Genomic DNA, 13,431 nt, shown 5'->3' on the forward strand with positions numbered 1-13,431 from the left:
ATCTTACCTGAGTTCAGATTTGGTCAGGTGAGAAAATGGACAAAAATAATCGCTAAACCAACATTCAACAGCATCACAAGAGCCACCAGGATAGAGTTCGGGCCCTGCAAAGAAACACAAGACACATTTATGTGATTTTCCACATTTTTGAGACTGTATCAGGGTAAAAAAAAAAAAAACCCTATAGCACATGACTGACTATTTAAGACCTTAAATATTTAACAGTTAATGATACAGATCCTGGAGAGCTTCGTTTAAGACAGGTTCTGCAGTGTTTCCTGTGGAACTGATCTGTTGGTGTGGTAGTGTAATGGGGGGGGGGCATGCGCTTGCATTTCAGTCTGTAATCACGTGCGTGCGTCCATTTCCATCCTACTTATAATACTATGGGGGTACGGGGTGCTGCAGTCCGTGCACCCCCGCAGGAATGAAAGTGAAACTTTATGCTCATTTAGGGGCAGGCAGGATGTTTGTCCTGGCCTATTATATAAGTGTAATGCGACAGTGATGATTTTTACCCCCGCCAAGGAGGTTATGTTTTTGCCAGGGTTTGTTTGTTTGTTTGTCTGTCTGTCTGTTTGTTTGTTTGTCTGTCCGTTAGTGTGCAACATAACTCAAAAAGTTATGGACAGATTTGGATGAAATTTTCAGGGTTTGTTGGAAATGGGATGAGGAAGAAATGATTAAATTTTGGTGGTGATCAGGGGTGGGGGGGCTCACGGGGGGGGCCACTGATCGTTAGTGTGCAACATAACTCAAAAAGTTATGGACAGATTTGGATGAAATTTTCAGGGTTTGTTGGAAATGGGATAAGGAAGAAATGATTACATTTTGGTGGTGATCGGGGGTGGGGGGGCCCACGGGGGGGGCCACTGATGAGCCTTGGCGGAGGTCTGCGCTCTCCGAGTGCTTCTAGTTTTTGTATGAAATGTTTGGTGTGGCGGCATGGATTTTGCTGTAGCGCTGCGTCATGGATGCTAATGTTTCTGCTACTGACGTCCAAGCTGCTAAAAATCCTACCTGAACTCCTCCACCCATAAATAATTGTTGGTGGCTCCACTCATTCCCATCTCCATTATGATAAAATGCCAAACAATAATTACTTTTGTGATTAATTATTTAAGAAGCTTTCCAAAGCAAATATAGCTATATCCTCCTGAGACCCAGCAGTGCATTTTTGTCCTCTATAGGGGACAAGAGTGTCACAGCTTTACTTGATAAAAAAAACAAACAAACAAACAAAAAAAACACTGTCCACTGCAAAGTACATTCCACACAAAATATAAAAATACATCTGTTACATTGTGTTGTTTCCTGTCAAGTTTATTATTTAACCCTTTAACCCCTGATGTGTCTGCGGTGAGCATCCAGAATGTATGATTTATTTTAAATATCAATAATAATTCAACTGTTTGCTCAAAAGGAAAAATTTCCAAACGTGCTGATAGAATAGACCTTGTCCTTTCCATAGACATCTGAGCATGCTCAGTGCATCTTTTGCAGCCTGTGTAATGGAGGGCAAAACACAGAGCAGCGACTTTGTGCTTTTTTTTTGCACCGTTTTCCTTGTTTTCTGTTTTTATTGTTTGCAGTGTTGTGGAGATTTTCCTTAATGTTTTTTATTTTGAGTTTTGATTGTGTAACTGCTTTATGGAGTTCAACCAGCTGCCAAAAAGCAGCTGGACTGATTTAGTGAAAAAAAAAAAAAAAAAAGAGCTCCAAAACTGGGTCCAAATTCAAATCCTTGTTGTTGTTCAGTGTGTTCCAGTTCACAGTTCATATTCAACATCCTAAATCTCTTATTGATGTTCATTCTAGTGCCTTATTTAGTCCAAACCTGTCAAACTTCTGTTCCTCTCTGTCTTTTTCTGTTATTCCACCTGTTTTGACCTAAAACACACTGTAAAACAAAGCCACTGCAGAAAAGGAACACAAACACATACTCACAGCAGCTTTTATGAACCTGAAACAGACGCACGTTTACCTGGAATAATGTCTCAGGGGTTAAAGGGTTAATATAAAAAAACCAAAACTTTTACTTTCTAGGGTCTCAGGAGGATACCACTGATTGTGTTTGTGGAATTTTTAAGACCTTTTAATGTCAGATTTAAGGATTATTAATACATTTTTGGAATAATTACACCTTCAGTTTGGGACAATCAAATTTGAGTGAGGTTCAAAGTTTTTAGCTGCAACAAAACCACACACCATCACCCGAAAAACTGCACACATATTACTCACTGACTCGTCCTCCACCATTTCAGGCACAATTTCCATACTAGCTTTCTTGGTTTCTGCCAGGCTCTTTGGTTTGGTTGACTCCTGTCTTTTTGGCTTGGAGGGCTCTGGAGCTTTGGTGCTGTCCTTTGGCGGGGCTGGCGACGGACTGCGAACAGGCGGCGACGCCACAGCCGCAGCCCCGTACGGTTTGGCAGGCGGCGGCAAACGTGCAAGACTAGATGGGTGGAAGTCGTCCTCCAGACCGATCATGTCATCGGGCGGTAGAGCTTTGACGTCGGCCTTGACGTAGTAGCTGTGGAACTGGGAGTGGATCTGCCCATTGCTGCTGGCCGAGGAGGCAGCGGCTGGTTTAAGGGGCACTGGAGCCTCCTGCTGCTTCACTTCATGTTTGAGAGAAAGTTTAGACGCTGCCTTTGTTATACCTGCCATGTAGAATAAACAAGAAAAAAAACATTATATTGAATCATATTACTGCAACTACTGGTGCCAATAATTACATCATATTTCATTCACTACAAACAAGAACAAACACTCTAAAACAGGGCTGTCAAACTCATTTTGCTTCAGGGGCCATATTTAGCCCAATTTGATCTCAAGCGGGCCAGACCAGTAAAATAATGACTTAATAACCTATAAATAATGACAAATCCAAGTTTTTCTTTTTGTTTTAGTACAAAAAACCCCCAATTAAATTATAAAAATATTTACATTTTACAAAAAAGATGTGAAGAACCTCAAAAAACAGAAATTTTATTTGAAAAATTTGTGCAATTTTAACAATATTATGCCTCGACTTATTATTTATACATGTACATTTACACACAATGTGACATAAACATTTGGTAACAGGCAGAATATTGTTAAAATTTTGGAGTTTGGAACTAAAATTTGAGCAATTTCTACAATATTATATCTCTTATTATTAATACAACTACAGATCAGTGGATCCATAAATGCACAAAACATTTAGTAACAGGCAGAATATTGTTCAAATTGCACATTTCAGGTTGTTCAGCTTTGTTTTTATTTATGTATTTATTTGCATTTTATTGTGAAAGAATAGTTTTGTAAATGTAAATACTTTCACACTGTAATATTATTTTTTTCACTTAAATTTTTTCCACATAATTTTTCACAAAGAAAATTTGTCGTTGTCATTATTTATGGGTTATTGTGTTGTTATCTTTACTGTAGATCACATTGACCTGTATGTGGAACCTGAACCAAAACGATTTGGACAACCTGGACTGTTCAGGTTCATTTTTGCACTTTCATCCTGTGGGCCGGAATTGAAGCTTTGGCGGGCCAGATTTGGCCCCCGGGCCACATGTTTGACACCTGTACTCTAAAAACTTCACACATGGGGGGCTAGAAGGCTGTAGAATTGGCTTGTGACCAAAGGGTCACCGCTTCGATTCCAGGGACTGGCAGAAAAAAGTTGTTGGCTGATGTGCCCTTGAGCAAGGCACTTAACCCCCCATTTGCTCCCCGGGCACTTGCTATGTCTGCGGTGTGTGGGTTAAAAGCAGAAGTTAAATTTCAGTGTGTGGTGCATGTACTGTGTACTGACAATAAAGGATCTTAATAATCTTAAACAGACTTAATTGTAGTTTTTACGCACAAGCGGTTAAATGTGCCCCCCCACACACACACACACACGCACGCACACACACCTGACTGAACAAGCACCCCCCCCAGTCAGTGCATCATACACACAGTGCAATATTTACACTATCTCAGTGCCATTATCACAATATCTATGTATCCTATATTGCCTCTATATATTATTTGTTGTACATGTTTCTCATCTGTAGAATAGACTTAGTGTTTTGTAGTTCTTTAGTTTAATTTAATTTTTACTTATTTTATTTTATTTGTATTTATTTATTTAATTTTATATTTTGTACATTGTTTACATTTTTCAGTACTCGTATGATATTTTGGGTGATATTTTAATACACTCCTTTTTAGCACGAATTGTCTTTTGTTGCTAAACAGAACAGAGCGGCTAAAAGAATTTTCCTGTGACAGTGACAATAAAGATCTATTGTATTCTGTTCTATTCTATTCATAAGCACATCATGCAATAATAATAATAATGATAATAATAATAATAATAATAATAATAATAATAATGGATTAGATTTCTATAGCGCTTTTTGGTCACTCAAAGCACTTTACATTATTGATCCATTATTCATTCGCTCTCACATTCTTCCTCTGGTGGTGGTAAACTACATCTGGGGCAGACTGACAAAAGCATGGCTGCCAGTTCGCGCCTACAGCCCCTCCGACCACCACCAAACATTCCTACACCAGTGTGAGTGGCACTGGAGGCAAGGACAAGGATACAACAGACCGACTAGGACAGAGCGGGATTCGATCCGCCAGCCCTTCAGTTATTGCATGACCTGCTCTACCATCTGAGCCATGGCCCCCCTCAAGTGACAGGTTAGAAACATTTCTACACATAGACCAGTACATATTTGCATTAGCATATTAGCTTTATTTGTATTTAGTTTTTCAGTTTGGTTCTTGATTTAGTAAAAAAAAGATCATGTAAATATTTTCATTTCTAACGCAAAAAGAGCAGTGAAATCACAGCAGAAAAAGAAATTGAGGTGGTTTTTACCCACAATTCTCAGTGTAAATGCACAAATTAGCATCATGTGACAGAACATCTAATCCAATACCAAACTAACATAAGGTAATTAGTAAGGTTAGGTAATGTAATTAAGTACATCTTAGTATAGTTGTACAGTTAATCAAATCTTAATCAGTTGTAACAACAACTGCAATGTCAACCTATGGAATTATATAAATACAAAAGGCAGTCATTTAAAGGTCCAGTGTGTGTGATGTGATATTTTGGGTTCAGAGAGGTACTGTCCGTAAACCCACTAAATTACTGTCCGTAAACCCACTAAATTACAGTTGCTACATTTTTTGTTAAAGTTTGTATTTTGTTTTTGTATTCCATATACTGCCTCAATGATGTACATATATGTTGGTATAAATAAAGGATAAAAAATATGCTTCATTCAGCAAATACATCCACAACTTTAGCTGTTATATAATTTAAACAGGTGGGTTATATAAAAATAGGACCAATGGCCCTGTAGCTTACCGGCCAAATTCAAAGCTTTGGGAAATGTATCCAGATGCCATTTATTCTCACCCAGTTCTGTGTATTTATTCTATTACAGAATTCGCCCATGTTTTGATCATATTCCAATCAGATCTGTAAAAAATTCAAATTCCAACTTGATATCATTGATACTTACTGATTTATTGGATCAATCCACTTCCTATCTGTTATAATGGGAACATTTTTCAAAGGTGCACCAAATCCAGAATCAGATCTGGATCCAAATAATTTCAATCCCTTGTGCTGACATCATCATACAGAAGCTGTATACCAAGTTTGAAGTCAATCAGAACTGGAAATTAGGAGAAGAAGACGACTGAAATTTTTTTCCCCATAAGAGCTCATTTTAAATTTTCCGTCAGTTCCAGATCCAGAAGAAGATCCTGATCAGCATGTGGACATTATGTTTTGGTCATCTCCCCATCAGGGCCGGACTGGAGAAATTTACACTGGATACCATTTATATTTACTGAGTTATTGCATCCATCCACTTCCTATCTGTTATAATGGGGAAATTTTTCAAAGTGGCACCAAATCCAGAATCAGATCCAGATCCAAATAATTTCACTAACTTTTGTTGACATCATCATAAAGAAGCTGTATACCAAGTTTGAAGTCAATCGAAATTGTAATTTTGGGAAAGAAGACGATTGAAAGTTTTGTAACGGACGACAGACGATGATGACAGACGATGACGACAGACGATGACGACAGACGACGACAGATGACAAACGACAGACGACGACAGACAACAAACGAAGACAGACAACAACACACGATGGACAACGACAGATGGCGACTACAGACGACAGCAGACGACAGACGACGACGACAGACAACCACAGACGACCACAGATGACGACAGACGACCACAGATGACGACGACAGACGACGACAACAGACGACGACGACAGACGACGACCGCAGACGACTACAGACGACAACCACAGACGATGAAAACAGACGACCAGAGACAGCGACCACAGACGACGACAGACTATGACAGACGATGACCACAGACGACAACCACAGACGACCACAGACAACGATGATGACGATGATGACAGACTACAGATAACGACAGATGACGATGACAGATGACGACGACAGACGACGACGACAGACGACAACGATAGAAGACAGATGACAACAGATGACAACAGATGACGACAGACAACGATGACAGACGACGACAGATGACAACGACGCCGGATGCCATATGACGACAATAGCTTACAGCCTGTCGGCTGGTAAGCTAATAAAAAGTTGTCTCCTATACAGCTCTAATGAATGGGGAAATTAGCTACAGAGATCCAAAAACTTTTTTCTACCATCCTGTAAACACATTTATTTCTGCTCTAAAGTTGGACATAAAAATGCTTTTTACCCCGTCCCCTGAAGGGTGCGGTTTCTTTGTTTGTTAACACTTTAGCAGCAAAACTGTTGGTTGAATTCACACCAGATTTGGTTTGTAGATTGCCAGGGGCCCAGAATAGATCTCATTACATTTTGGGAACAGAAGGTCAAAGTTCAGATTTTTTATGAATTTTTAAAATCTTTTTTGTTTTTTCCCCATTTACTTATTGTGAGTGAAATTTCAAATGTCTGTAGCAGCAAAACTGTTCATTGAATTCATACCAAATTTGGTTTATACATTGCCAGTGGCCCAGAATAGATGTCATTACATTTTGGAAAAAGTAGGTCAAAGTTTAAATTTTTGATTAATTTTTTAAAATCTTTTTTTCTCCCATTTACTTACAAAGGCTGAAATTTCAAATGTCTATAAAAACATCAATTTTGTTTCTATTTACTTAAAACTTGGCACATATATAGAGGAAACTGATATGCTGACATCAGCACATGTGTAGACATGATGACATCAGCAGGATCGATGCCAAAATAAGATACCATACGTGTGAGGGGCGGGGCTTGTTTTGCCTGGCACCACTTATTAGTAAAAGTATTCATGTTATTGCTAGAATTTAATTTCAGTGAGGTCCTTATTCACTGCACTAACACATATCATATCCATTGGTTAGTGTCTCTGCTATGTCACTGTTTTGATTCTATTAAAACACCATGTATTAAGTTTAAGGTCCGAGGTTCCTACCTGTGGTTAAAGCCTCGGGTGTTGGGCTTTTGTTTTCTTTCCCAGCAGGCACTGCAGGAGCGACGGTGGCAGGAGTCTTACTGGTGAAAAACGTCTTCTTGGTGACAGTGGGTGATGGAGTCGGGCTGGGAGCTGGGGTCTGTGATGGAGACTGGTTGGGTGTGGTGCCTTTGCGGTAAAAATGAGGGCTTCCTGATGGAGATTTCTCCTGTTTCTCCTCAGGAACTTCCTTCACTTCTATTGGCTCATTGTACTTCTGTCGTATGTAGTCAGGGCCTGGGGAATAGAAAGGAAAGTAAGGTCAAACAGAAATGAAGCACATGATCATTGGACATCTTCTACTGCGAAGGAAAATGGAGGGATAGTTAATTTCAGTGTTCTTCAAAAGGAAAAGAACATACACTGCTAATCTCCATACATACAGTTGCGGATAAAATTCTTAGACCACCCCTTGTTTTTTCAATTTCTGGTTCATTTTAATGCCTGGTCCAACTAAAGGTACATTTGTTTGGACAAATATAATGAGAACAGCAAAAATAGCTCGTAGTAGTTTAATTTCAGAGCCGATATCTATCCATTTAACGTTTTCTTAATAAAAACCAAAATCACTTCAGTTCTTCCATCAGTATCTGTGTCATTGTACTGACAAAAACAGTGCTTCTATTCATTCCATGTTTTCTTTTCTGTCTGTTTTAGTCACATGATACACACAGGAGTTAGGACTAGATTGCAGAACCAGTGTTTTTGATGACTTTTGATGGTCTAATAATTTTTTCCCCAACTGTAGGTGATGGTAACTTAATGAGTGTTGAATAACAAAAAAATCTACATAAAAAAAAAAAAAAAATAAATCTGCATATCAGCGTAGCCCCTGTTTTTATTCTGGCCATGATCATAACACTGGAGCTAAACTGGTGTGCGAATTTGGATTTCTTATTGGAAAGGCATTACAGGGTGCTTTCTCTTCATCCACATGAAAAATCCAGACTTTTTCAAAACTGCAGTTTTTTTTCCCCAGACCTTGACTTTATGTACTTTTATACTTGTGTATCTACTTTTTTGGTTTAGATTGTACCTGTTGTGTGTAGTAGAAAAGTTCGTTTTAATAAATGTGTAAATGAATGAATGCATAATTTGCAGTAAATTATATTTTACTGACAGAAATGTTTTCAAAACATATGAAAATTACAAAAATGGATATTACACAAGCAAGTTTCACAAGAATCATTCCAGTACCAACCAGTTAGAGAAATCATATCAGGGTTTTTTATATGTTTCCTCAAGTGTTTCTTATCTTACAAGCCTTGGAACATACTCTAAAATTCAGCAATGAGATAAACTTTTCTCAATACTTCATTAAGATTTTCACACAAAATTCCAGACTTTCCAAAGTCTAGAAAACGTTTACAAATTCGGCGCTTTTTAAAACTTTCAAGACCTGCATAAACACCCTGCATTACATCTGATTCATTACACTTACATTACATGTATCTTTAAAATATTGTATGTTTACACATTTGTATGCACTAGCATCAATAAACAACACATATACTTGCAAATGTTTCACATTAAATGTCTAATCTAATCTATCCTATTCTACAATACTAGATTGTATTCTATTCTATTCTATTCTATTCTATTCTATTCTATTCTATTCTATTCTATTCTAGCTGGTTATTAGGTTTCTAAAAAGTGAAAAAGTGACACCATGCACCTAAATAGGATATGGAAGCATGTTTAAGCCCCATAACTGATCAGATATTCCCATACAGTGCTACATTATGGCTGATACAGGACATATGAACTGATGAAACGTTCAAATGACTCCTGAAAAGAATGAACGATGCTTGTCTCTGATATAAACCCAGCTCCTGACGTCAGCTCTTTATGTGGGTTCCTTAACTTAGTGTCTGTAATGTCACAGCAGAGGCATGTGTTTGACCATAACAGGTTAAAGCCCCCCCCCCCCCCCCCCCCCCCCCCGACCCCTTGTCCAGAAACCTGCTACAGGCTTCCAGGCATTCCCAACATGAACAAGGTCACGGATGAGGCCTCATGGCAGAACGAGTCCACAGCTGACGGCAGCACAAGTAGCAGCGCCGTGACGTCACAAGTCGCACTATGTGACAAATGTTTCTGTACTTTTAAACTGGGAAAGAACATTATTGTTTATATAACGTATATATTTATATTGTGTATATACATGTTTATGTTGTATATATCTGTACGTATATGTATGTACAGGGTGGGGAAGCAAAATTTACAATGAACATTTAGTTGTTTTTTCTCAGCAGGCACTACGTCAATTGTTTTGAAACCAGACATTTATTGATGTCATAATCATACCTAACACTATTATCCATACCTTTTCAGAAACTTTTGCCCATATGAGTAATCAGGAAAGCAAACGTCAAAGTGTGTGATTTGCTGAATGCACTCGTCACACCAAAGGAGATTTCAAAAATAGTTGGAGTGTTCATAAAGACTGTTTATAATGGAAAGAAGAGAATGACTATGAGCAAAACTATTACGACAAAGTCTGGAAGATACTATTAAAGAAGAATGGGAGAAGTTGTCACCCGAATATTTGAGGAACACTTGCGCAAGTTTCAGGAAGCGTGTGAAGGCAGTTATTGAGAAAGAAGGAGGACACATAGAATAAAAACATTTTCTATTATGTCAGTTTTCTTGTGGCAAATAAATTCTCATGACTTTCAATAAACTAATTGGTCATACACTGTCTTTCAATCCCTGCCTCAAAATATTGTAAATTTTGCTTCCCCACCCTGTATATAATTGTACAGCTGTTTTATATTTTTAATCTACTCTTGTATTTTTCTTTTATTTTGGGTTTTTGTTCAGTTGTTGGTTGTATTAATGAACACAAGGGGCTGAATGGGACAAAGCAGCACAGCCAATAACCTGGAGGGGGCTGGGCATGAGTGTCTCATTTGCATTTAAAGGGCCAGACCACCTTTCTGGTGTCATTAGTCAGAAATAGTGTTGTAGATGGACCTGTGGAGTTGAATGAATGAGGAATTCAGAGCCAAGCAGAGCATTTACAGTTTATGGAGACCACAGGGAAATGAGGGAAAAGGCAGGATTCCATTTAAAAAAGTAAAATATCACTCCTGTAACAGCTTCTGTTTTTTGCACTGAACCCTTTGGAGGGGCAGTTTAGACCCATGGGCTGCATGTTCGACACCCCTGTCATAGAATACAACTGCTGTATTTACCTTGGCTGCATATCACCTTGTGTCTTTACACATAAATCTGAACTTTTTTTCTGAAATAATCTTAGTAATCGTTGAGACATGACTCTGATTCTGTTTTTTTTTTTAATGTAAATCAGTTGAGTTCCACAGTTCATTTATATGCAGCCTGCCTTCCACATCTCATGAATCACTGGTTATATTTACACAGACTGGCACTGTTAGACTTTTTACATCACTGGGTTACTGGTTTCCATGGTTTCCACACTGCTTCTTGTTGATTCCAGTGTGGCTCCGTGTCTTGTTGATACTGTGACTAAATTGTAGTTTACTGTACGCTGGTATGCTGCTGTTACCTGGCTGATGGAAGTTTGGCGACAGCTCTCGGGCCACGGCTCTGGCAATGTCTGAATCCTGACTGGCGGACTGGGCGGCCTGGTCTGCAGCATCTGCTTTGGCCCGGGCGTGGGATGTCCTACGAAAAAGACACAAAGACTCAGAATGATGAGACCCAATGTGCTCTGATCTGTCATTCATCAACACCTCAGACTCTACTATGGAAGCATTTAACTCATATATAAGTATAGTTTACATTTTGATAATATAAAAGTGTTTTACTATTCCAGAAATTGCTAAAGGTGATAATTTTAAGATATTCATAATGAACTTATTAGAACAGGGGTGTCAAACTAATTTTAGGGGCCACTTTCAGCCCAATATGGTCTCAAATTGTTCACTGGACCAGTAAAATAATAAAAGTTTAAAACCTCAAATTACATTATGAAAATGTTTACATCAACAAAGTTTCCTTAAAAATCAGTATATCGAACAACCTGAAATGTCTGAAGAAAAATAAGTGCAATTTTAACAATATTATTCCTCAATTATGTGAATTACATTTAGAAAATTAAACAAAATTGCAATTATTTCTCTTAAAGCATTTCGTGTTCATATTTGTTTAGGTTATTCACATTTTTCTGTAAAAGGATAGTTAGTAAATGTAAAGATTTTCATGTAATTTTACTTTTTTTTACACTAAACCAAAGATAAAAATTGGGGTTTTATATATTTTTTTATAAGTTATTATAATATTATTTTACTGGTATGATCCACTTGAGATCATATTGGTCTGAATATGGAACCTGAACTAAAATAATTTTGACATTGTTGAACCGTTTGGTTAGCCGGTTTTGGCCTGTATATTAGAATATTAGAATCCTCTTGGTTCAGTGTTAATCACCATAAAGCTCTTATTTATGCTTTATTATTTATTACCATAATCTAGGCCATTAACTAACAATTTTCCCTTAATAACCTCCTAGTCATTATTATTATTGCTATTGTTTGTTGCTTTAGCCACTTTAACAAACTTGTTTATATTTTGTATCTCTTTATTTTTCTATTGGCAGAGATAATATTAAAAATAAACAAATAAACCACATCACAGAGTTACAATTACAAGCACTTCAACTAGAATTTAAGCACTTTTCTAAATATACATCCGATTACTGCATTTTAAACTTCTTAAGAACCCATACAATAGACCAGATATTTATCAGAGGTAACTTTCCACACACAGTGCAGACGTTAAAAAGCGCCACTTATTTACAATCGGACGTATACCAACATGTAGTCAATCCAACTGGCCAAAAAAATAGGCACAACAGGAACACTTGCAGCAGTTCACAGGTCAACCAGGTCATCAACATAGAGTGATTAGAACAGCGAACAGATAAAGCACACTACTGACTGACGGAGTGTGTGTGTGTGTATGTGTGTATGTGTGTGCGTGTATGATGTGTGTGTGTATGCGTGTGTGTGTGTGTTGCTTCAGAAGTAGTGCCTGTCTAAATAAGGCCAGGGAGGAGGACGCTTATCAACAGCTGACAGGAATACTGTCTCACACTGACCCCCCTCCAAGCCTCGAGTACCCCCCCCCCCCCACACACACACACACACACACACAGGTAAGACATACATGCACTAGTACACACACAGCAGCAGTCATCTGGCCAAGAATATGCCTACTTGCTTCTCTCTGTCCATCCCACTCACCTACACCCCCCCCACCACTTTGTTCCCACTCTCTCTCTCTCTCTCTCTCTTTGTGGGTCACCCAGATGATGGGAAAAGTGACGCAAGCTGAAACCCTTCCACACGTTCCTGAGCACTGACCGCCATTGGTCAGCTCTGGCTGCAGTGTGAACTTCAAAGACTCCGTGTGCCGTGTCCTACATGACTGCAGTGGATTAGACTGTCTGAGCCTTTATTCATGTCTGTGCGGGTTTGAGGAGGGGGTCTGTGTGTGTGTGTGTGTGTGTGTGTGTGTGCGTGTGTGTGTGTATGCGTGCATTTACTCCCACTTCTATCCTGTGTATGTCTGTGACACACAATCATCCAACAACGCACTGTTACAAGTTCATAAAGTGAAATGAATCAGTTTGACGATCATATGCACCAACATTTTTACTATGGTCAAAATGAAACCAGGTCAAACTGAAGACTCCAATACAACCAATGAAGAAACTTTATCAGCACTTACTGTGTGGTGGAGCGATTAATCATGACAATTAAAACGACCTTGTACAGCTAATACTCCAAACAAAGAGATGCTGCTATCTTCTGAAAAATACTGTTCTGAGACCCACAAAAGCAAAACTTTGGGCTTTTTTTTACTTTAAATAATTATCTTGATTCAAAACAGCATAATGCAACAGTTG

At 38.4% G+C, this 13,431-nt stretch overlaps 1 protein-coding gene across 1 annotated transcript in view; it reads right to left on the bottom strand.

Annotated features, from left to right (window-relative positions):
* LOC115436798 (junctophilin-1-like) overlaps window positions 1-13,431 on the bottom strand; it is a 48,192-nt gene that overhangs the window by 2,403 nt on the left and 32,358 nt on the right. Inside the window, exons 3-6 of the mRNA XM_030159737.1 lie at window positions 11,068-11,186; window positions 7,500-7,775; window positions 2,242-2,663; window positions 8-104 (exon numbers count right to left, since the gene is read on the bottom strand). Of these exons, the coding sequence (XP_030015597.1) occupies window positions 24-104; window positions 2,242-2,663; window positions 7,500-7,775; window positions 11,068-11,186 (898 nt within the window). The 3' untranslated portion in view covers window positions 8-23. The remainder of the gene's footprint in view (window positions 1-7; window positions 105-2,241; window positions 2,664-7,499; window positions 7,776-11,067; window positions 11,187-13,431) is intronic.

This window comes from Sphaeramia orbicularis, chromosome 17 (genome assembly GCF_902148855.1).
Source record: "Sphaeramia orbicularis chromosome 17, fSphaOr1.1, whole genome shotgun sequence".
In the NCBI taxonomy this organism is placed as follows: Eukaryota; Metazoa; Chordata; class Actinopteri; order Kurtiformes; family Apogonidae; genus Sphaeramia; species Sphaeramia orbicularis.